This window comes from Eleutherodactylus coqui, chromosome 7, assembly GCF_035609145.1.
Source record: "Eleutherodactylus coqui strain aEleCoq1 chromosome 7, aEleCoq1.hap1, whole genome shotgun sequence".
Taxonomy (NCBI): Eukaryota; Metazoa; Chordata; class Amphibia; order Anura; family Eleutherodactylidae; genus Eleutherodactylus; species Eleutherodactylus coqui.
The window spans coordinates 25994259-26020212 of NC_089843.1; the positions used below are offsets into that span (position 1 = coordinate 25994259).

General features: G+C 46.4%; 1 protein-coding gene across 1 annotated transcript in view; it reads left to right on the forward strand.

The window, feature by feature from the left end:
* Positions 1-13101, forward strand: part of LOC136573449 (vomeronasal type-2 receptor 26-like) — a 67624-nt gene extending 54523 nt beyond the window's left edge. The window contains exon 3 of the mRNA XM_066574738.1: positions 12197-13101. Within this exon, the coding sequence (XP_066430835.1) occupies positions 12197-13101 (905 nt within the window). The remainder of the gene's footprint in view (positions 1-12196) is intronic.
* The last annotated feature ends 12853 nt before the right edge of the window (positions 13102-25954 follow it).

Sequence of the window (25954 nt, forward strand, 5' to 3'; positions counted from 1 at the left end):
GTACAGGCTTGTGGAAACGGAGGCTTTCAAAAACATGATGGCGGTGGTGGTCTCGCGCTACTCGGTCCCCAATCGCCACGATTTTTCCCGGTGTGCCGTCCCAGCCCTAAACCAGCACATCTCCCGCCACATTAATTGTGCCCTCACCAACGTGGTTACTGGGAAGGTCTACTTAACCACAGACATGTGGACAAGTACTGGCGGGCAGGGCCACTATATCTCCCTGACGGCACATTGGGTGAATTTGGTGAAGGCTGGGACCGAGTCAGAGCCTGGGAACGCTCACGTCCTACCCACACCCAGAATAGTGGGTCCTACCTCGGTGCTGGTATCTGCGGTGGTTTATGCCACCTCCCCTACACCCTCCCCCTCCTCCTCCTTCTATGCAACTTATACCCCTCAATTAAGAAGTGTGAGCAGCACGTCGCCAGCAGTCGGTATCGCGCGGTGCCGCAGCACAGCAGTGGGCAAGCGTCAGAAGGCCGTGCTGGAGCTAATCAGCTTAGGTGACAAGAGGCACACGGCTCCTGAACTGTTGCAAGGTCTGACAGAGTAGACCGACCTCTGGCTTTCGCCACTGAGCCTCCAACCGGGCATGGTCGTGTGTGACAACGGCCGTAACCTCGTCTTCAATCTGGTGGTTCATCGGTTTCTGAAAAACTACCCTCACTTGTCTGACCTGTTTGGCAAGGTGCGTCTGCTCACATTTCTGCAAGTCCACCATGGACGCTGCCACCCTGAGGACCCTGCAACATCGGTTTCAGCTGCCAGAGCACCGACTGCTGTGCGACGTGCCCACACGCTGGAATTCTGCGCTGCACATGTTGGCCAGGCTGTATGAGCAGCGTAGAGCAATAATAGACTACCAACTCCAACACGGGCAGCGTAGTGGTATTCAGCCTCCCCAATTCTTTACCGAGGAGTGGGCCTGGATGGCAGATATCTGCCAGGTCCTTGGAAACTTTGATGAGTCTACCCAGGTGGTGACAGGTGATGCTGCAATCATTAGCGTTACCATCCCGCTGCTATGTCTGCTGAGAAGTTCGCTGCAAAGCATAAAGGCCGATGCTTTGCGGTTGGAACAGGAGACGGGGAATGAGAGTATGTCGCTTGATAGCCAGACCACCCTCATGTTTATATCTCAGTGCATTTTGGAGGAGGGGGAGAAGGAAGAGACAGCTGGGCACACTGCAGAGGGTACCCATGCTGCTTGCCTTTCATCTGTTCAGCATGTATGGGCTGTGGAGGAGGAGAAGGAGGAGGATCCTGAAAGTCATCTTCCTAGTGAGGACAGCCATGTCTTGCGTACTGGTACCCTGGCACACATGGCTGACTTCATGTTAGGATGCCTTTCTTGTGACCCTCGCGTTAGACGCACTCTGGCCAACACTGATTACTGGGTGTACACCCTTCTCGACCCACAGTATAAGGAGAACCTTTCCACTCTCATTCCCGAAGAGGAAAGGGGTACGAGAATGATGCAATACTAAAGGGCCCTGGTGGAAAAAGTGATGCTAAACTTCCCATCTGACAGTGCTAGTGGCAAAAGGCGTAGTTCCGAGGGCCAAATAGCAGGGGAGGTGCAGAGATCAGGCAGCATGTGCAGCGCAGGTAGGGGAACACTCTTTAAGGCCTTTGCCAGCTTTATGGCTCCCCAGCAAGACTGTGTAACTACTCCCCAGTCAGGGTTGAGTTGGAGGGAGCACTGTAAAAAGATGGTGTGGGAATACATAGCCGATTGTACCACCGTCCTCCGTGATGCCTCTGCTCCATACAACTATTGGGACATGTGGCACAAACTTGCACTGTACGCCCTGGAGGTGCTGGCTGGCCCTGCTGCTAGCGTCTTTTCAGAGAGAGTGTTTAGTGCAGCTGGGGGAATCATCACGGACAAGCTTACCCGCCTGTCAACTGCCAGTGCCGACATGCTTACACTCAAAGATGAACAAAGGCTGGCTTTCCCCAGACTTCTCTTCTCCACCGACGGAGAGCAGTGGTACATAAAGATTATTTTCGCTGCAACCGGATAAATAAGCATTCCCTATCACCGGAAAAAAAATTTGGAATTAGCTTTGTCAATCACTCTCGGATATTAGTCCTCCTCCTCCTGAAACATCATGCCATCACGCTGAACTGCCAATTTTTCTGCGGCCCAAAAGGCACTGCTTACAATTTTTTTTACAATTTTTCAAAGTTTCAGAAGCATTGATACTTTAACAGAAAACAATTTTTTGTCACAGGGCTGCCTCCAGGCTCTGATGCAAATTAAGCAACAGCGAGCTGTATCTTTAAAAAATATTTCTGGGTTTCACCTGCTCTCTTGGTTGAGAAATGTTTCAGGGGTACACTTGTACTCTTGGTACACTAATTTTTCTGGCCATCGCCATACTGTTATCTAACTCATTTTTCCGGACTTTGTCTACACTCATGGTATACTAATGTTTCAGGGGTTCGCCTATACTCTTGCTACAGAAATGTTACTGAGGTCTGCCCAAACCTTTGCTACAGAAATGTTACTTTGGTCTGCCTCTACTTTTACTACAGAAATGTTACTGGGTCCGCATCTACTTTTTCTACAGAAATGTTACTGGGGTCTGCCTATACTTTTACTACAGAAATGTTACAGGAGTCTGCCTATACTTCTGCTACAGAAATGTTACTGGGGTCTGCCTACACTTTTACTAAAGAAATGTTACTGGGGTCTGCCTATACTTTTACTACAGAAATGTTACTGGGGTCTGCCTATACTTCTGCTTAGGAAATGTTACTGGGGTGTGCCTATACGTTTACTACAGAAATGCTACTGGGGTCTGCCTATACTTTTGCCACAGAAATGTTACAGGGGTCTGCCTATACTTCTGCTTTGGAAATGTTACAGGGGTCTACCTATACTTTAACTACAGAACTGTTACTGTGGTCTGCCTATACTTCTGCTACAGATATGTTACAGGGGTCTGCCCAAACCTTTGCTACTGAAATGTTACTGGGGTCCACCCATACCTTTGCTACAGAAATGTTACTGAGGTCCGCCTCTTCGTTTACTACAGAAAGATTTCTGGGATCTGCCTATACTTTTGCTACAGAAATGTTACTGGGGTCTGCCTATACTTCTGCTACAGAAATGTTACAGGGGTCTACCTATACTTCTGCTACAGGAATTTTACAGGGGTCTGCCTATACTTTTACTACAGAAATGTTACTGGGGTCTGCCTATACTTCTGCTACAGAAATATTACAGGGGTCTGCTTATACTTCTGCTACAGAAATGTTACAGCTGTCTGCCTATACTTCTGCTACAGAAATGTTACTGGGGTCTGCCTATATTTCTGCTACAGAAATGTTACTGGGGTCTGCCTATACTTGTGCTACAGAAATGTTACTAGGGTCTGCCTATACTTGTGCTACAGAAATGTAACTGGGATCCGCCTCTACTTTTACTACAGAAATGTTACTGGGGTCTGTTTAGACCTTTGCTACAGGAATGCTATATACTATACTATGTGAGCACTAAGACTTCCCATCACGGTGTTTTACCTATCTGGCACAAATAATACAGTGACTGACTAGGGCAGAAATGTGGGCCGAGGCCAAGGTCCTTGGCGGGGTGAGACTCTCCCATGGTTGGGCACTCTGATTTCTTCCTGTGTAATACCATCTTTGTGCACTGACAGAATAGGCGAGCCCAAGGAACTCAAAGACTTCCCCTTGCAGTGTTAAACTATCTGTGTGGAGACACATGGATTTTCCATTGCTATGTAACTCAGGGCACCTTGGGTCACACAAGGTGGAGACTGGGACCGAGCCTGACCCTGAGCCCGCTCATGTGCTTCCCACACAGACTTTAGCGGGTCCCGGTCATGGTTTCTTGGCCTTGTAATGCCACCTCCTCCTCCTGCTTGGGGTCAGGGGATCAGCACTGGGCATCATGTATTTTCTCCCGTATTACCACAGTTATCTGAGACACTGGTTTAGGTCAAAGAATAGGAGCATTACTGCATTAATGAGATATTCACAGCTGTACTAGCATCGGAGTCCGTTCTATGCCCACGATTGCTGAGGGTGTGTGCAGAGGCCTATGTCCTCAGCGGAGTGAAAGTCTGCCATGTTTGGGCACTATAATTCCTTTATGTTTATACTGTCTTTGGGTTCATTCGGCTCGCCTATGCTGTGTGTGCATAAAGACTACCCATAGCGGTATTTTACCTGTCTGGCACAAAGACATTGACTGACTTGGGTAGGGTGCAGAATGCAGATGGCTTTCCCCTTGCTGTGTCAATTGAGGTATCCGACATCTACACAGAATGAATAGTCTGTGGGCACATGGATTTTCCCATTGCTATGTAACTCACGGCACCTTGGGTCACACAAGGTGTTTGCTCGGACCGAGTCTGACCAAGGGCCCGCTCACATACTTCCCGCACAGGCTACAGCGGGTCCTGGTAATGGTTTCTTGGGCTTGTAAGGCCACCTCCTCCTCCTGCTTGGGGTCAGGGGATCAGCACTGGGCATCATATATTTTCCCTCGTGTTACCACAGTTATCCAAGACACTGGTTTGGGCCAAAGAAGACGAGCGTTACTGCATTAATGAGACGTTTACAGCTGTACCAGCATCGGAGTCCACTTTATGCCCGCGATTGCTAAGGGTGTGGGCAGAAGCCTATGTCCTAGGGGAAATGCAACTGTGCCAGGTGGGGCCTTTGGAACTTGCTCCTGGTTAATCCAGTCTTTGGAGCGGTGAAAGCAAATGTAACTGATTAAATGAGATGCTCACAGCTGTACTAGCATCGAAGTCCGCTTTATGCCCACGATTGCGGAGGGTGTGGGCAGAGGCCTATGTGCTTGACGGAGTGAAAGTCTGCAATGTTTGGGCACTGAAATTGCCTCATGTTTAATACTTTCCTTGGGTTCCTTTGGCTTACCTATGCTGTGAGTGCACAAAAACTTCCCATAGCGGTGTTTTACTTGTCTGACACAAACACACTGACTGACTTGGGTAGAAATGTGGGCCGAGGTCCTTGGTGGGGTGAAACTCTGCTATGTGCTCTGATTTCTACTTGTGTAATACCATCTTTGTGCACCGACAGCAAAGGCAAGCCCAAGGAACTCAAAGACTTCCCATTGCAGTGTTGAGCTATCTAACACCTACACAGAATCAATTGTGGACACATGGATTTCCCATTGCTATGCAACTCGCGGCACCTTGGGTCACACTAGATGGAGGCTGGGACCAAGCCTGACCCTGGACCCACTCACGTGCTTTCCACACAGAGTATTGCTGCATTGTGGAGATGTGTAGAAGTGCTGGCACCTGAGTCCCTTTTATGCCCACGTTTGCGGCTCCTGACAATTTTGCGACGGAGGTGGCATGGGATTGGAATGATGATCGAACGTCAATTTATCATCAATTCTCAACAGCATTGTGGGCTATCGCCCACACTTTCAAAGAGGGTCGCTGCCTGGCCCTGCCAACCCTCTGCAGTGTGTGCCTCCAGTTCCTCCTCATCCAGTACGAGCTTATAAATAGACATGAGGGTGGTGTGGCTATGAAGCGAGCATGTGGCATGAGGGCTGCTGAACGCTGTGCAGGGACACTTTTGTGTGCGCTGTGGATGCAGGATCGTGCGCGGGGGTGGGGTGGGGGTCGGGGTTTAACAGCAATGGCAGCATGTAACCCAGGAGAAGAGGTAGCGGTGTGACCCGCAGACAGTGATTGTGCTTGGTTGGAGGTGCTTAGCTAAGTTGTGCCTTGCTAATGAGGGTTTGTCCAAAGTAAAAATTGTTAGAGGGGGGGGCACACTCTTGCCGCTATTGTGGCTTAATAGTGAGACCTGGGAGCCTGAGATGCAGCCCTGCATGCTGCCCCTCCCTTGCCCTATCCGTTTCTGTGGCGTTTTCATCACTTTCGTAGGTTTTCCAGATTTTCACAAGTGAAAACCTAAGCGGAGCATCGGTCATATACAAAAATGCTCGAGTTGCCCATTGACTAAATGGGGTTCGTTACTCGAAACGAACTCTCGAGCATCGTGGAAAGTTCGACTCGAGCAACGAGCACCCGAGCATTTTGGTGCTCGCTCATCTCTAATGCTTACATTTTGAGCAAGATTATTAACACCAGACACAATGTGTCTTCCCTTGAGGGGGTTCATACCTTTGTGCACCTTAGGTAGCAGATAATACTTTAATAAAGAATGCAGAAAGCGGCACACTAACATACCACGTTCATTGGTAGTGGGAAGCTTTGAATCCTTGCACACTCACCAACAGATCCCGACCCAGGATCAATATCATCCAATCGTGCAAAAAAAGGTTCAGGAGCAGCAAATAGGTGCAAAATAAAACATCCCCCAAGATCCACGATGTTGCTTTATTGTAATCCACATATATAAGGAAACAACATTTTGGCTGGTGCAACCAGCCTTTGTTCAACTTGAAAAAGGCTGGTTGCACCAGCCGAAACGTTGTTTTCTTATGTATGTGGAATACAATAAAGCAACATCTTGGATCTTGGAGGATGTTTTATTTTGCAACTATTTGCTGCTCCTGAAACATTTTATGTGCTACCTAATTGTGCAAAAAAAGGGACTACTCTGGGGGCACAAGGGAGCATAAATCTTTGTTTGGCTTCATTGATGTACCTCAATTCTAGAGCATTAGATAAAAGGTTCAGGAACGGAATAGTGGGATCAACATTCAAGATGGAATAACCGTTTTTATCGGCAAGGAGCTGTTTACATAGCCTGACGTATTGTTCTCTGTCCAATGCCACTATATTTCCCCATTTATCCAAAAGTTTAATAATTATAGATTCACAGGATTCAAAATATTTCAATGAGGCCTGTTCGGTTAGTGATAAGTTGGAGTGCTTGTTGTGGGGTACATTGAGGGTTTTGCGTTCTTTCGCGACCATTCTCTCAAAGATGTCTAAATCTGGGCAGCTGAGAGGAGAGGGATTTGAAATATTGGGAGGCTTGAGGTCAGTGAAGGGGCTGTCACGGGGAAAACATAGAGCTTCGTCCTCAAGGTTTTCAAGTAAGACCATGGATATCATTGGGGTGGAGGCTAAGTTCTGTAAGGTTTTTCCGGCGCTGGATTATAGCCCAGGTGTAGTAGCCAAGCCAGACTGTAAAGTAGTCAAGTGGAAGCCGGGTTGTTAGCAGGTAACATAGTATGTTAGGCTGAATGAAGACAATGTCCATCTATTTCAGCCTGTTTCAACCCCCCTTGTTAGTCCAGAATCAATACTTAAGATCTTCAACCCCACTGGTCACCTAATGTCTATATCCTGTAATATCATAGCATTCTAGAAAGACATCTAGACCCCTTTTAAATTCCTCTATCAATATTTTTTCCCCTCTGCATTACCACTACCTCGGGCAGAGAATTCCCAAGTTGCACTGCTCTTACAGTAAAGAGCCCCCTTCTGCATTGGTGATGGAACCTGCTTTCTTCTAGACTTACACTACCGTTCAAAAGTTTGGGGTCACATTGAAATGTCCTTATTTTTGAAGGAAAAGCACTGTACTTTTCAATGAAGATAACTTTAAACTAGTCCTATCTTTAAACAAATGCACTATATACATTGCTAATGTGGTAAATGACTATTCTAGCTGCAAATGTCTGGTTTTTTTGTGCAATATCTACAAAGGTGTATAGAGGCCCATTTCCAGCAACTATCACTCCAGTGTTCTAATGGTACAATGTGTTTGCTCATTGGCTCAGAAGGCTAATTGATGATTAGAAAACCCTTGTGCAATCATGTTCACACATCTGAAAACAGTCTAGCTCGTTACAGAAGCTACAAAACTGACCTTCCTGTGAGCAGATTGAGTTTCTGGAGCATCACATTTGTGGGGTCAATTAAACGCTCAAAATGGCCAGAAAAAGAGAACTGTCATCTGAAACTCGACAGTCTATTCTTGTTCTTAGAAATGAAGGCTATTCCATGCGAGAAATTGCTAAGAAATTGAAGATTTCCTACAATGGTGTGTACTACTCCCTTCAGAGGACAGCACAAACAGGCTCTAACCAGAGTAGAAAAAGAAGTGGGAGGCCGCGTTGCACAACTAGGCAAGAAGATAAGCACATTAGAGTCTCTAGTTTGAGAAACAGACGCCTCACAGGTACCCAACTGGCATCTTCATTAAATAGTACCCGCAAAACACCAGTGTCAACATCTACAGTGAAGAGGCGGCTGCGGGATTTTGGGCTTCAGGGCAGAGTGGCAAAGAAAAAGCCATATCTGAGACTGGCCAATAAAAGAAAAAGATTAAGATGGGCAAAAGAACACAGACATTGGACAGAGGAAGACTGGAAAAAAGTGTTGTGGACGGATGAATCCAAGTTTGAGGTGTTTGGATCACAAAGAAGAACGTTTGTGAGACGCAGAACAAATGAAAAGATGCTGGAAGAATGCCTGACGCCATCTGTTAAGCATGGTGGAGGTAATGTGATGGTCTGGGGTTGCTTTGGTGCTGGTAAGGTGGGAGATTTGTACAGGGTAAAAGGGATTCTGAATAAGGAAGGCTATCACTCCATTTTGCAACGCCATGCCATACCCAGTGGACAGCGCTTGATTGGAACCAATTTCATCCTACAACAGGACAATGACCCTAAACACACCTCCAAATTGTGCAAGAACTATTTACAGCAGAAGCAGGCAGCTGGTATTCTATCGGTAATGGAGTGGCCAGCGCAGTCACCAGATCTGAACCCCATTGAGCTGTTGTGGGAGCAGCTTGACCGTATGGTACGCCAGAAGTGCCCATCCAACCAATCCAACTTGTGGGAGATGCTTCTAGAAGCGTGGGGTGCAATTTCTCAAGCTTACCTCAACAAATTAACAGCTAGAATGTCAAAGGTGTGCAATGCTGTAATTGCTGCAAAAGGAGGATTCTTTGACGAAAGCAAAGTTTGATGTAAAAACAATGTTATTTCAAATACAAATCATTATTTCTAACCTTGTCAATGTCTTGACTCTATTTTCTATTCATTTCACAACGCATGGTGGTGAATAAGTGTGACTTTTCATGGAAAACACAAAATTGTTTGGGTGACCCCAAACTTTTGAACGGTAGTGTATATCAAATGTTAAAAGGACAGCTCCTTGATTGGACCTCCACTGTCTATTCCTTCTGCAATCCTCTTGTTATCCACCGATGATGGAGAGCAGTATGTACAACATGTGAAATAGGAATAAGAATGTAGTTGTGTATGCGCTCATGCAGAGGACAAGATGAAAATATGAAAATGATTGTAGGTACTCACTTGAGGGGGGTGAAGGTGCCCCTGAGTGTGTGGTCATTCAGGGATAAACCTCCTCCCCTGGTGTCCCAGAGTCACTTGTCAATCTCTTAGATGGATGTTATATCCTAAAAATTCTTTTCAGCCGAAGTGCTCAAATCTTCATTTAATTCCAAACACTTCAGACTATATCCTATAAAAATTCCTCATACAAGAGGCACAAAGTCCAAACCTCCTGCAAGAGGTCACCCATCCTATGCAACACGTTTCAACCAGCGTGTGGCCTTTTTCAAGCATATTAATAAACATATAAAACACAGTTCTTATATAGGTATTGTACTACTCACCGGGAGTGTCACGGTGCTCTGCTACTCGTAGCTCTCTGGTGAAGTGGAGCCTAGGGCGGCAGTACGTCTCCGGTCACCATGCTGGAACGCATGACGTGCATTCCACTGGAGCGTGATGACATCATCCCGTCTCCCCCTGAGCTGATTGTGAAAAAAACTTTATTTACAATCTTCATCCCTCTATGCAGACAGTAGGCTTAGAATTTCATCAACTTGCCTAAGTAAATTTAAAAAAAATACTGCTGTTCTTATGATTGTATGGATCTTGTTTGAAAGGAAATGTTATTTATATGCAACTATATGCTCCGGGGGACGTCCGGTAATGACATTTCACCTTCCATCACAACCATATACAAACTTTTCACTTTCTCAAATAGATACTGCATACATATTGAAAAAAAACAGAAATGTGTGTGTGTGTATGTATATATATATATATATATATGAAATACCTATATGCTATGCCAACTCTTCTCTATAAATTCATAAGTGGATTCAGTCTTACTATCTACTATACCTTTTCTGCATATGGAGATGTGTTTTGTATAGTATTATATTTTAACTTTTTATTTTATACATATATATAATATATAAAATATATTGCCACGAGATATAAAAATTCCATATATAAAAATATTAGCTGTGCTAGATAACCTTTTTCTTCAAATCTGATTTTTTAAGACATCAGCCTGTTCCTCACACAGTTTCAAAGACGAACAGTTCCTCCTAATACGTCTAAACTGTCCGTATGGGACATTTACCTTACATGATTTGGCATGACCACTGTTGAAATCCAAAAAACTATTCATTTCTGTTTTTTTAAATTGAGTTTTTGTAAGAACATTTATTTCCTATTTCCGAATATAGTTCCAAATCTAGGAAAACCATATTTTCCTTACTGATACTACTCATAAAAGTTAAAGGAGATGTCCCGCGCCGAAACGGGTTTTTTTTTTTTTAAACCCCCCCCCCGTTCGGCGCGAGACAACCCCGATGCAGGGGTTAAAAAAACCACCCGCACAGCGCTTACCTGAATCCCGGCGCTCCGGTGACTTCTCTACTCACCGCTGAAGATGGCCTCTTCCTCCGTGGACCGCAGCTCTTCTGTGCGGTCCACTGCCGATTCCAGCCTCCTGATTGGCTGGAATCGGCACGTGACGGGGCGGAGCTACACGGAGCTACACGGAGCCCCATAGAGAACAGCAGAAGACCCGGACTGCGCAAGCGCGGCTAATTTGGCCATCGGAGGCCAAAAATTAGTCGGCACCATGGAGACCAGGACGCTAGCAACGGAGCAGGTAAGTAAAAAACTTTTTATAACTTCTGTATGGCTCATAATTAATGCACAATGTATATTACAAAGTGCATTATTATGGCCATACAGAAGTGTATAACCCCACTTGCTGCCTCGGGACATCTCCTTTAAGTTCTGTCGACATAGTTGAGTGAAGGCTGAATTTGTGTGCTACGTCCTGTTGTTTCCGTTGGTACCATTGTTGCATACAATTGACTTTTTGATCGCTTTTTATTACATTTTTTTCTCTGAGATAGGGTGACCAAAAAAGTGCATTTCTGGCGTTTATTTTTTCGGACCACGTTCATCGTGCGGGTAAAATAATGCATTAATTTGATAGATCGGACGCAGTGATACCAAATACATATTTTTGGTTTAATATTTTTATTTTTGTATTGCAAATATGCCAAAAAGGGGGCTTTTTGAACTTTTATAACTTTTTTTTTATCAATTAGTAAAACGTTTTTGTTCTTATTTTTACACTTTCTTTTAGAACTCCTAGATGACCACAACCAGTGATGCTTTGATCGCTCCTGCAGTATGACGTAATGCTATAGCATTACGTCATACTGCTTTTTGACAGGCAGTCTATCAAGCCACCCCACGGGGATGGCCTGATAGGCAGTCTGCTGAGGCAGCCCTGGGGTCTTTTAGAAGGCCCCCCGCTGCCATGACACCTGCATGGCTCCCCCGACCTCACCGTGTGGGGGGGGGGGGGGCGTACTGGACCCCCGAACATTGTTCTGGGGATTTAAACGCCGCAGTCAGAATTGACAGCGGGTGTCAGCTGTAATAAACAGCTGATGCCAGCACTATATGGAGGGAAATAGCTGCACTATCTCCCTCCATACAAATCCTGCAACAGCAGGACGTAAAAACACTATTGGGCCGTCACTAAGGGGTTAAATGCCTAAAGGTCTAGATCATGTTTGTAAGTTTATTTTGCAGCTATAGGCAGCACGGTTTAGATATGTGTATGGGTACAGTAGGAGGGTGGGAGGCCGAGCTAAACTTTTGCATCGGGCCCTTGAGCCTTTAGCTACACCACTGATATATATCATGAACACGTTGGTGCCCCTGAGCTTAATCAGCTTGTCACTGCTGATCAGCTACCTGCTTTCACGCAAGAATAGGCAGCTAACAGTTTTGAGAGTGTTAATGGGGTCCACATCCTCAACAAAGGAGTCAACACCCCCAAAATGGTTAGACACCTGCTCAGTGGTAGTTTTAGCCCTATTACATGGATCAATATAACAGACAGATAGACAGAAAAAAAAAAAATAACATTTAATATATTATGAAATATTCCTACAGATGCTGAGAACTGTATTAAATGCCAAAGTGATGAATGGTCTAATGAGAAGAGAGACCGATGCCTGCCCAAAGTCCTGGACTTCATCTCTTACCAGAATGACACAATGGCTTCTGTATTTTCCAGTGTTTCTGTCTTCGGATGTCTTGTGACTGGCTTCATATTTGGAATATTTATCTTCTACCGGGACACTCCTATTGTTAAAGCTAATAACCGGAACCTGAGTTATCTCCTCCTGCTCTCCATCATCTTCAGCTTCCTCTCCGTCTTCTTGTTTCTTGGTTGTCCCAGTGATGCAACTTGTAGATTACGGGAAACTAGTTTTGGGATTTTTTTCTCAGTAGCAGTCTCTTCACTTCTTGCTAAAACTGTTATGGTTTGTGTTGCTTTTAAGTCCACCACGCCTGGAAGCCCATGGAGAAAATGGTTGAGTGTGAAACTGCCCTATACCATAGTGCTGTTGTGTTCATCTATACAAGTTGTAATCTGTGTTATCTGGTTGTCTATTTCTCCCCCATTCCGGGACCTGGACACTCAGTCTTATTCTGGGAAAATCATCATTCAATGTAATGGAGGATCAGATATCTGCTTCTACTCCATGTTGGGTTATATGGGGATCCTGGCAGCAGTAAGCTTTGCTCTGGCTTTTATGGTGAGGACATTACCGGATAGTTTTAATGAGGCCAAGTACATCACCTTCAGCATGCTGCTGTTCTGCAGTGTCTGGATCTCCATGATCCCGGCTTATTTGAGCACCAGAGGAAAAACTATGGTGGCGGTAGAGATATTTGCAGTAATGGCGTCCAACAGTGGACTTTTAGGTTGTGTGTTTCTTCCAAAATGCTTTTCCATTTTGTTTAAATCTGAAATGGATAGAAAAACTGATCTTCTGGGGAAAAGGAAGTAAGGTTATCAAAATATTTCCCCTGATAATAGAGTAGTACATTGTGTACATGTCTCATCAAACCACCCACTTCCTGGGAAAATGACAGGTGCCCAGCCACTTATCATATCTCCTCAACTTCCCCCTCACCCTGCAGTAGTGGAGGTGGCCCCACGCTTAAGCTCATTAACCCACCCCCATCCCTGGAGTAGTGATGGCCCCACCCTATGACTTATCAATATTCGCCTGACTCAAGAGTTATTCCTTTCCCACACTGGAGCCTTCCCTATTCTCTCCACCACCCTCAATTGTTATTATATTAGCTGCAGTGTGAAAATTCACACAGAACACTATTAAAGTTTAAAATCTTCATTGAATGATCACAAGTATATAACAGGCATATAAAAGTGTGTGAAACTATGCATGTTAAGACATGCTTTCTTTCGATAGATACAGGGTCTAGAATTTATAGGCAAACATCAAATAATATATATATATATATATATATATATATATATATATATATATATATATATACACATATTTGTCCCGACTGTGGCTTTGAGTTGTATTATGTACAAAGTCCAGCATGTTAGATCTTGGAATAACAGAGTCCTTGTAAATAAATCTCCTTTTAATCATTCCACATTGTAATATTTCTGTTCTGCAACAGTCTGTTTTTTGGAACAGTGTGGTAAGTCTATATGCAATAAAACAACACTGATTTCATCACAAAACGGGTTATTCATATCCTTGGATGCGGTCATCCCTTTTTACCCTTACTAGTTTAATGCTGCCTAAGCCTGCTAGTGCAGAGAGGACTTTGTGTGATGCCGTCCGGCATAAAAATGTGTGTGTGCAATGCCCACGAGTGGAAAAAGAGGTCCAATGCACACAAGTACCTCTGAGAGCGGTTTTATAGGCCAAGAGTAAAATGTTTATTCCACAGTTGGCAAGACTGTTTATTTCATTGTGCCAGGACTCTAATCATTTGCATATCTGCCTGAGATGTCACTGCATGCCGAGTTTTGCAGCAAAACAACAATTCCTTACTCCTCACACTTTTAGGTGCTTGATTTAGTTGACAAGGAGTATATAAACAGTAAAGTATGGGGAAAAGCTGTTCCAATTACATAGACAAGTCAGTGCTCCCTCTGCATGGAGAAAAAAACGTCAGTCTGAAGAGATGAGCAGGCTTCCTTTCTGTAAGGGCTGTGAATCAAGGGAGCAGTCACCTCAGGAATTGGTTTACGTGGCAACAGTAAATAGAAAAAACACATTGCTTAAAGAGACCTTTTTCACTTTTCACAAGGGTCCCTGGATGAAAAGCTGATCACAAAGTGTCCACCTGCTGGGACCCCAAATGATCAACTGCAGTTAGAGATGAGCGAGCATACTCGCTAAGGCAAACTACTCGAGCGAGTAGTGCCTTATGTGAGTACCTGCTCGCTCGTCTCTAAAGATTTGGGTGCCAGCGGGGGGCGGGGAGCGGCAGGGGAGAGCGGGGATAAACGGGGGGGGGGGGGGATCTCTCACTCTCCCCCCCCCCCCCCCCCCGCTCCTCTCTGCTCACTCCCACAACTCACCGCTCTCCGCTCTCCCCCCCCCCCCCCCCCCCCGGCACCCGAATTTTAAGAGACGAGCGGGCAGGTACTTGCATTAGGCACTACTCGCTCGAGTAGTTTGCCTTAGCGAGTATGCTCGCTCATCTCTAACTGAAATCTGTGAGGAAACACTGCAGCAAGTTCCTGCAGCTCCAACATAGGGAAAATTAAGTATTACACACTGACCATTTATGTCAGTGTGTTATCTGTGGTTTTTTTCCCCCTACAGAACAGAAAATGTCAGACGATTAAGACCATGATAAATGTAGTTGATTAGCAGCACTATGAGATGCAAATGAAAATGGTAAACTTTATTTCTCCATAAAACTAAGGACACAACATTTCGACCACTCACTGGTCTTTCTCAAGCTCCTACGTAATACTGAACAAACACACATTAATATACACTTAAAATAATCATAGAGTGGCAGCAGGTGTGAGAACAACAAGTCAACCAATCAAAGCCGCTGACCACCAGAAGTTAATTCTATCAATACCTTAAATTAGGGTAAAGTTTCATCCCAGGGCATGGTCGGCAGTTCCACTATCACTCCATCATGTGTTAAATGTCAGCAGGTACTTCATTACAGCTGCACATAATCGGAAGCCGCCTTGTGTCATCAAAGTCACATGATCAGAGTCACATGGGCAACTTCCTCCAAAAGCATCATGTGTCAAGGAAAGACCAGCGCAAGCATACAGATCTATCACAGATCTGTGCATCATCGTGGTCACATGATCACGGTCACATGAGTGGTTATAAATGGTAATAAATATGACAGAGAGAGTGCATAATGCGCACAGGCACAGTAGGCACTGTCAGGCAATGCGAAAGGTAAATATGACTATTTAATGACACCTGAGCCAGTCAAAGATCCTCTATGTTCTACTACATTGGGAAACACCTTCTCTGCATTGGAGTGCCTTGGACCCAGCATGTTTTATTGAAAGCACATGACTGCGGTCATATGACTAATGTTAAAAAGTGTCAAGCAACACCGTTGCCATAGCAACATTGCACAATAATATAATAATAATCTTTATTTGTATAGCACCAACATATTCCTTAGAGCTTACAAAGACAGGAGGAATGCAGAAAGACAAAAGTAAAAAAAAATCAGAACCACAGTTACATATAGTAATCAGTTGATGGAAACAATAGGGGTGAGGATCCTGCTCCAAGGAGCTTACATGCTACAAATAATGAGGTGATACAGAAGGTAAAGGGGCTGAAGATGTGCACGGTATGGCGAGGTGGAGAGTGAGGTATGCTATACACATGAACAACGGTCAGATGTTCAGCCGTGTAATCGCAGGATTGGTATGACTGCAGGGGCTGTTGATGGTGGCTGGCAGGGATTGCAGCCAATAGGTCAGGTTTTGTGAGTCCCGGATTGCTCAGAGAGACTTTGGTAGTGTGTTCCAGAGGACTGGCGCTGCTCTGGAGAAGTCTTGTAGGCAGGAAAGTGAGGTTTCGAATTAAAGGGGCGCTCAGTCTGGTTTTGTTAGCCCGGGCTCTCCGCTCTGCTGGGTGATGGATTGCGATGAGGGAAGCAATGTAGGGTGGTGCTGCATTGTGGAGGGCTTCATTAATGAAGGTAGTCAATGTAAATTTAATTCTTTTTTTTAATTGGCAGCCATTGCAGTGACCGGCACAGGGCAGTGGGGTCCAAGTAGCGGCCAGAAAGGAAGATGAGCCTGGCTGATGCATTCAGGATGGATTGGAGAGGGTAGAGTCTGGCGCCGGGGGTAGGGGCACAATCAGCAACAAGTTGCAATAATCGAGACAGGAGTGGATGAGGGCAATGGTGAGTGTTTTTAGCGTGTCCACAGTGATAAAAGAGCGGATTCTTCCAATGTTCTTGAGGTGCAGCTGACATGTTCGGTCAAGAGATTGGCTGTAAGGGGTAAAGGAGAGATCGGCATTGAATATGACCCCAAAGCAGCCGGCATGCTGTCTGGGAGTTATAGTGGCACCACACGCTGAGATGGAGCTGTCAGGATGAGGTCAGTTTTAGAGAGGTTTAGTTTTAGGTAGAGAGAGGATATAGTGTTAGAGACAGCGGACAGACAGTCGGTGATGTTTTGGAAGAAAGGTGCAGAGATGTCACAGAAAGAGTTGTATAAATGCGTGTCTTCAGCATAGAGGGGGTATTGGAGGCCAAATCTCCTGATGGTTTATCCAATAGTGGCTGTGCAGATGGAGAAAAGGAGGGGGCCAAGGACCAAGCCCTGGGGGACCCCAACAGCAAGGGGAAGAGGAGGGGAGGTAGAGCCAGTAAAAGAGACGCTGAAGGAGGAGTAAGATAGGTCGTAGGAGAACCAGGAGAGAGCAATGTCCTTTAGGCCGATGGAGTGAAGCATGCTGAGGAGGAGTTTGTAGTCAACAGTGTCAAATGCTGAGGGGCAGAGCCTGGACGCCGAGCGGTATGGCTGCCTGAGTACTGCGCTCCAACTAAATGGCACCCACCGAGCCTCATAGCAGCGGTAAATACCGAAGAAGATGGGAAAGACAGCTAAAGAAAAGGGCACGGACCTGCAGTGCACCCCCCGACCGGCCAAAACGCAAGTAGATGTGCAGCGCTTCTTCAAAGAACGATCTGCTCGTTCCCTGCGGCCCCTGTCTAAGATGTCGCCGGCACGAGAGCTCGCTCCTGCACTCAACCATGCGGAGGAACAGGAGCTGCTCTCAGAGGGAGAGGATAGTGAATCCGTTTCTAGAGGATTCATGAAGAACTTAATCTCGCAAGCCCTGCGTCCCATCAGCTCTGACTTGGCAGAGATAAAAGAGGAATTCAAGCAGCTGGGGCACAGAGTAGAAGATTTGGAGTCCACATCTGCCGCCATTACCTCACATTCTATGCAGCTGGAACAAGCCTTAAAGGAGCAGCACCTTCATCTAAATAGAACTCTCCTACTTCAAGAGGACCTTGAAAATAGGAATAGGCGCAATAACCTGCGCTTCAAAGGCATTCCTGAATCCTGCGCTAATGAATGTCTTCTAAAAGTCACCAAAGAAATTTTCGCCGCCTTACTGGGAGAGAGCGTCTACCATAAGTATCGAAAGGATCCATCGGGCCCTCAGACCCCCACCTGGCATCGCCGAACCCCCCAGGGATGTTATTTGTAAGCTACTTTCCTTCCCTGACACTGCGGCAGTCTTGAAAGCAGCCACAACACATACAGATCTGAATTATGCGGATTCCTCAATTTTGATCTTCCAGGATCTAGCGCCCTCCACCTTAGTGAAACGCCGGGCCCTGCGACCTTTGCTCGAGGTCCTTAAATCACGGGAGATAAGATACGCCTGGCTGTTTCCTTTTGGCATCAGTATTCCCATCCAAGGCAAGAAATAGAATATTCGCACCCAGGAACACATGCAAAAACTTTGGGGGCTTTTGGATATTGACCCAACTGACCTACCAAATTGGAAACCGCTTCCAGATCCGCCTCAGTTCCAACCACTAGAGAGCCCAGGGGACTGGCTGGTGGCCCCAAGGGTAAAAAGAAGAAGCCCAGACAGGACCTGTGAAGACCGATCATCACGGAGTTTACACCTCCTGTATTTTGACATCCCTTAATGGAAAGGGCCCCCCAGGCAGCTTTTACACCTTCCACGCTGCCGTCCCGTCTAGGGGGCCTGTTTTCGTTTTCGTTTTCATTTTCATCTGCATTTCTATTTGCCTCTCTTCCCATCTTAACCTTTTCTTTTTGCAGCTTGAAAAGGTGTGAATATGGAGAACTCTAGTTCTAAGATTCCTGAGAGCTCCTTAAGGGAGCCTGAAGATCCGTATTCTCTCCATCCTCCGGCACGACTACCCGCGTCTGGTGACATGTTATTTTCAACATTTTGTCTATTGCCGGCCTTTAATTAATACTGCCGATCACACTGCATGTTTCATTGAATGTTTACCGTTATTAACTTGTATAGTTCGGGCATATAGCCCTGTTCTCTCTTGTGTAGGACACGGTGGGTGCCTGTACTGTCCAGGCCGTAACTAACACTCTGACCTCCCGACAGAGTCAGTGGCTCTGTGGAATCTCAGTAGACTGCCCGCCGGGTGGACCCGAGAGGGGAGTCATCGGACCCCTTCAGGTGCACACAAACAAGTATATTTCCCACCAGCAGAGTCTTCTGCTGAATTGAAGTTTAGCTTTTCATTGCTAATAAGATTTGTGTTTGTCATTACCCCCCCCTCCAGCCTTTCCTCCCTCCCTAGCCTTACCTTTCCCCCTTTACCTACCCCTCCCTTTCCAAATCTAAGAGCCGCTTGAGAGGAAGTCAGCGGGTGCGACCCTCTCTAACCTATTTGCTGTCATCGTGCTTCTCTCTCATGCTTACCCATTCTCATCCTTAGCACAGGAACCCCACCATGAGTGGACTACGTCTCACGTCCTTTAACGTCAAGGGACTTAACTCGCCTGCGAAACGACATAATCTTGAGCTGCTTCTGAAGAGGTATGAATCTAAAATTCTCTTCCTCCAGGAAACCCGTTTTAAGGCAAACAAATTCTTTTCCCTACCAAGAAAGCTTTTTCCCAAAGCGTTCCACAGCACTCACCCCTCGTCGGCCTCGAAAGGGGTCTCCATATTCTTCCATAAAACGATCAATTTCGTTGAGGAGGCGCAGTTTAGGGACGACGAGGGTAGAGTCCTTTTCATAAAGGGGATCCTGAATAACACAAAATTGACCTTTGCTAATATTTATGCACCCAACACAGAGCAGATACCCTGGTTGCTAAAACAACTGGAAATTCTGAAACACTTTAAAGACGGTCAGGTAATCCTGGCTGGGGATTTCAATGCCACCTTTAATCCCACTTTAGACTCCTCCTCAGGCTGGTCTCAAATTTCCCAAAGCAAATTGAAAAAATTGGGCAATCGGCTGCAGGAACTTGGTTTGGTGGACGTATGGCGCTCTCTACACCCTACCACAAAAGACTTCTCATACTTCTCCTCGGTACACTCCTCTTTTCAGAGGTTAGATTACGTCTTGGTCTCCTCTGCTCTCCTCACATCCCTGATCAGAGCGGACATAGATATAATGACGATCTCCGACCATGCCCCCGTCCATGTGACTCTACGATCACCTCAACCCCTTCCTAGGGAATGGAGATGGTAACTCAATATATCACTCCTCGACTAAATGGAGGACAGGGAACACTTAGCCAAATTATTAGAAGAATACTTCTGCCTTAATTTAACGGAGGGATCGGAGTCCCCGATGGTCTGGGAGGCCCATAAGGCCTATATGCACGGCCTACTGATAGCCCTGGGTTTACGCATTAAAAAACGCACACAAAAAGCTATCAACGAGAAGCTTTCACTAATTGCCAAATTAGAGCTGACAGTGAAATTCTCACAAGCAAAACAAAACCTTGCCAAACTCACGGCAGCTAGAGCAAAGTTGAAGCTGTTGCTCAACTCTAGATTTAATAAAAACAGCTCCATTTTAAGCACAAGATATACGCCCAGGGCAACAGGGGCAGCAAGCTTATGTCCGCACTAATTAAAAAAGCTCGGGCAAAAAAAACAGATTAGGGCTATTAAATCCCCCACGGGTGGGACTCTGACCACTTCGAAAGATATAGCAGAGGAGTTTCAGAAGTTCTATACCGGTCTATACAACCTCCAAAACACCCAGAATCCGCCCCCTTCAGAGAACCCCACCGCCCAAATTGACGAGTTCCTCCGTCGGATTGATATGCCGAGCCTGGACCCGATAGAGGCCTCCTCCCTGGTCGCGCAGGTCACACAAGATGAGGTTGAGGCACTGATAGTCTCCAGTCCCCCCAACAAAAACCCGGGCCCAGATGGTCTCCCTGTACAGTTTTATAAAGCCTTTCTCCCAGTACTAAAACCTAAACTAACAGTCTTGTTTAACGACTTAATGGGGGGGGGGGGGGGCATCCCTGCCGAGGCAATCCCAGGAAGCCCACATCACCTTGATCCATAAGGATAACAAGGACCCGGAATTGTGGGGGAGCTACCGCCCTATATCTCTTATCAATCTAGATATGAAACTGTGGGCCAAGCTGTTAGCGAAAAGATGAGAACCCTTTATGCCCACACTAATTAATGTGGAGCAGGCTGGCTTTATCAGAGGAAGGGAGGGGAGAGATAATTGCCTCAGACTCCTCCATGCAGCTAGATACGCACAAAACCACAGGATACCCCTTGCCTTAATAGGTACGGATGCCGAAAAGGCTTTTGATAGGGTTAACTGGCTCTACATGGAGAGAGTGCTGCACCACTTGAACCTACCAGCACAGTTTACTCAAGCAATCTTCTCTCTTTATGCTTGCCCCCATGCAACACTTAAAACAAACAAGATCCTCTCTCCTCCCTTCCTCATAAGAAACGGCACCCGGCAGGGATGTCCCCTATCCCCTTCCCTTTTCATCTTGTCTTTGGAGCCCCTGCTTCTGAGGGTTAGGCAGGACCCGGGAGTGAGGGGTCTCTGTATTGGAGACCAGCAGCTATCAGCAGCAGCTTTTGCTGACGACATTGCATTCCTAATTACCGAACCCCAGAAGAGCCTACCCAGACTCTCGGAGTTACTCGAGGAGTTTGGCGTGATCTCAAATTTTAAGATTAACTTTGCAAAGTCAACAGCTTTGAACATTTCCATACCCTCAAAACAATATGACATGCTGAGAAACAACTCACCCTTCTCATGGTCATCCTCCTACTTGGAATATCTCGGTATTAGACTAACCAAAAAGGCCGAAGATTTATATAATTCTAACTTCATTCTGCTCATCGACCGGGTCAAACGACTCCTCAAATCATACGACGTCCCTTGCGTGTCTTGGTTCGGGGTAAAAAACATTATAAAAACATATATCCTACCTATTATATTGTATAAGATCAGAATGCTTCCCATTCACCTCCCTACCAAGTTCTTTAAATTGATACGGGCGGCCTTTTCGGCTTTCGTGTGGAGGCAGAGGAGACTGGCGCACAGCTTAATGATTAGAAGGAGCACTGAGGGAGGCATAGACCTCCCTAATCTCTATGATTATTATTGAGCTTCCCATCTCCGATATTGCTGGGATCTTTCTCACTCTGAGAGTGATAAACTACTCACAAAAGTGGTGGAGGGTTGTGGTAGGTCCCCTTTGATTGAGGCCCTGTGGTTCCCTGTGAGCTCACACTACCGGGCCAAGACCTATAACCCACTCCTCAGAGGCCCGTGCGAGATATGGGACAAGCTTAGAGGGGTACTTGCCCCAGCTCCCTCCCCCATTCTTCCCCTGTCCACCATCCCTAAGATCCTTAATCCACAGCTAAGCCTAAACTCGGCCTCGGTCTGGAGAAAATTCAAATCGCTCTCCATAGCCAATATACAGTCTCTCGCTCACGTCGCACCTCACACAATTCTACCAGACCTCTGACACCATTCAAGAGGGCTTGGTCAGAAAACAAACCCTCCCACAAAGAAACTCCTTCGTACACAAAAACTTCATCTCCTCCCATCAACCTTATAAACCAGCATTCCTCACTTCCTGGGAGGGCGAGCTGGGCATCCGACTCACAGCCGAGGAGACTAAATCGATCTTGAATACCTCCTTTGGTCTATCTCCATGCGTTTTAGCCCAGGAGGCACACTACAAACTGTTAGTTAGGTGGTATCGGACCCCCCAATGGCTACATCAACATAAGCTCTCCTCCCAGGAAGTCTGTTGGAGATGTAAAAGGGATGTAGGTTCATACCTGCATATTTGGTGGTCCTGCCCGGTTGTGGTCCCCTTTTGGAAGGGAGTTGGAAAAGTCATACAAAAAATCGCGCCAAATATCTCCATCTCCCCGGACCTTGCTTTCCTTTGGAGGCCGCTCAAACACTTTCATCCCATAAGAAATAAGTTGATCGCCCTACCACTGGATGCTGCCAAATCCTTAATCCCCCGTCTTTGGCTACAAAATACCGCACCAACGATGGCTCAGTGGAGGGAGAGAGTCGATAATCTATACTCTTTAGAAGAAAATACACAGCTGGTCGAACAACACCTATGATAAGTTCATCATGACATGGGCTCCTTAGCGTGAGGTGAGAGTTGAGGCGGTGTGGGACGACTGAGACGTGGTTCCTATTCCCCTATACCGCGACAGCTGGCTCACCATACTTACCTCCTTTCCTTTCTCCTTTTCCCTGTCCTGGTTCCCCCCCTCTTGCCCCTTCCTTAAGTTTATGTTGATATTATAGTTGATTTCTCTCGGCCTTGTGAAGGTGTAATGAAAAGAAGACTGCTGAGAAGAATTTGATTAGAGGTTACACAATTTTGCTCTTTCTGTACAGCAATAGACTGTGTAGGCCATGTAAACCGGAGACCGTTACGTATGTTTCTTGACACCCGATGTACGGGTGTTTGTACTCTCTGGACCAATAGGCCTTTGATATTGGTCTGTTTCGTGATACCCCTGTACAATTTGTTAAAACCACAATAAAAATTTGATTTGAAAAAAAATAAACTGTGTCAAATGCTGCAGAGTGGTCGAGGAGGATCAGTAGGGAGTAATCGCCCCTCGATTTGGCTGTCAGGAGGTCATTTGACACCCTTGTAAGGGCAGCTTCTATTGGGTGTAGGAGTCGGAAGCCAGACTGTAGGGGGGGGTCAAGAAGAGAGTTCTCTGATAGGTAGCTTACAAGGCAGGAGTATTACCAAGCATTCTAGTAGTTTGGAGATGAAGGTAAAATTAGAGATGGGTCAGTAGTTGGCAGCATCAGTCGCATCAAGAGTTAGCTTCTTTAGCAGTAGGGATATGATGGCGTGTTTGAAAAAAGAGGGACAGATGCCAGAGATCAGAGAGAGGTTGAATATAGTGGTGAGATGGGAGATAACCACTGGCGAGAGGGACCGGAGGAGGTGTGAGAGGAGAGGGTTGCTAGCGCACGTGGAAAGCAATTTGGTACTTCTTCTTCTGCCGTTGGTCTGAAGTAAGCAGCCAGCTCTTCAGCACTCAGACCTATCACCGGGGACTGCAGTTTAGGGCTGAGAAGGGAGTGAAAAGTATCAAAGAACAGTTTAGGGTTGTGCGATAGTAAGGAGATAAGAGAAGTGAAATAAACTTGTTTGGCATGGTGGAGGGCGAGGTTGTAGGTTTTGAGCATGAATTTGTAGTGGAGAAAGTCCGCGGACATTTGCGACTTTTTTTTACAGCCTTTCAGCACTTACTCAAGCACCGACGGATGAAACACGTTTGAGGCGTGAGCCAGGGTTGTTGAGGTCAGCATCAGATGGCTTGAGTCATGGGGGGTACTGTTTCATCCAGGGCATGTTTAAGAGCAGTGTTGTAGTGTGTGGCAGTCAAGTTGGGCAGGAGAGGAGAGAAATGGGGGACAGAGAGGACTGTAGGGACTCGGCAAAGTTCTGAGTGTGAACGGCCTGATGCTTCTTGCAAGTATGGTAGGTAGGAGGGTCTGGAGCTATGTTAGGAAGCTTGACAGAGAAAGAGAGGAGGTTATGGTCAGAGAACGGGAGAGGTTAGTTGATTAAGTGGGAAGCAGAGCAGAGCCGGAGGAGGACAAGATCAAGAGTATTGGACCAAAAAGTATGTGGAAGCCATGAGGAAGGCCATATGGGCCGAAACGTCGCTATCTGTGTAATGGGGGAATAAAAAGTATTTTTGCACTTTTGCTAATCCGCCTATGCTGCCGGTCATTTTCACTTTATGGACTGCAACTTTGGACCTTAGGTTCTTTTTGGTCCAGACTCGGCTCTGCATTAAGTTGCCTGGAGAGATGAGCGAGCACCAAAATGCTCGGGTGCTCGTTACTCGGGACGAACTTTTCGCGATGCTTGAGGGTTCGTTTCGAGTAACAAACCCCATTGAAGTCAATGGGCGACCTGAGCATTTTTGTATATCACCGATGCTCGCTAAGGTTTTCATTTGTGAAAATCTGGGTAATTCAAGAAAGTGATGGGAACGACACAGAAACGGATAGGGCAGGCGAGGGGCTACATGTTGGGCTGCATCTCAAGTTCCCAGGTCCCACTATTAAGCCACAATAGCGGCAAGAGTGCCCCCCCCCCTCCCAACAACTTTTACTTCTGAAAAGCCCTCATTAGCAATGCATACCTTAGCTAAGCACCACACTACCTCCAACAAAGCACAATCACTGCCTGCATGACACTCCGCTGCCACTTCCCCTGGGTTACATGCTGCCCAACCCCCCCCCCCCCACGACCCAGTGTCCACAGCGCACACCAAATTGTCCCTGCCCAGCCTTCAGCTGCCCTCATGCCATGCCACACTCATGTCTATTTATAAGTGCGTCTGCCATGAGGAGGAACCGCAGGCACACACTGCAGAGGGTTGGCACGGCTAGGCAGCGACCCTCTTTAAAAGGGGCGGGGCAATAGCCCACAATGCTGTACAGAAGCAATGAGAAATCCAATCGTGTGCCACCTCCATCAGGAGCTGCACACGTGGGCATAGCAATGGGGTACCTATGTGCCACACACTATTCATTCTGTCAAGGTGTCTGCATGCCCCAGTCAGACCGCGTTTTTTTATAAATAGTCACAGGCAGGTACAACTCCGCAATGGGAATTCCGTGTGCACCCACAGCATGGGTGGCTCCCTGGAACCCACCGGCTGTACATTAATGTATCCCATTGCAGTGCCCATCACAGCTGAGGTAACGTCCGATTAAATGCAGATGGGCTTCGGCCCACACTGCATGCCCCAGTCAGACTGGGGTTCTTTAGAAGTGGACACATGCAGTTACAACTCCCTGTGGACCCACGGCATGGGTGGCTCCCTGGAACCCACCGGCGGTACATAAATATATCCCATTGCATTGCCCATCACAGCTGAGGTAATGTCGTGCTTAATGCAGGTGGGCTTCGGCCCACACTGCATGCCCCAGTCAGACTGGGGTTCTTTAGAAGTGGACACATGCAGTTACAACTCCCTGTGGACCGACAGCATGGGAGGGTGCCAGGAAGCCACCGGCGGTACATAAATATATCCCATTGCAGTGCCCAACACAGCTGATGTAACGTCAGCTGTAATGCAGGTGGGCTCCCACATGGTTATGGGCTCATAACCATATATGGAGAATGCATGCTTGGCCGCTTTCTTAGAATTGAGTGGGTGATTCTTTGCACTGGAGTTAATTGAATACGTGATTTTCTGTACATAAGCCAGAAGCGCCATATCAAGATATCGACTGTTTTCACTGTCTCAGGCCGGAAATCCGGACTTCCCATATATGGTTATGAGCCCATCACCCCTTGCTGGTGATGAGACAAAGGGTATAAGATCT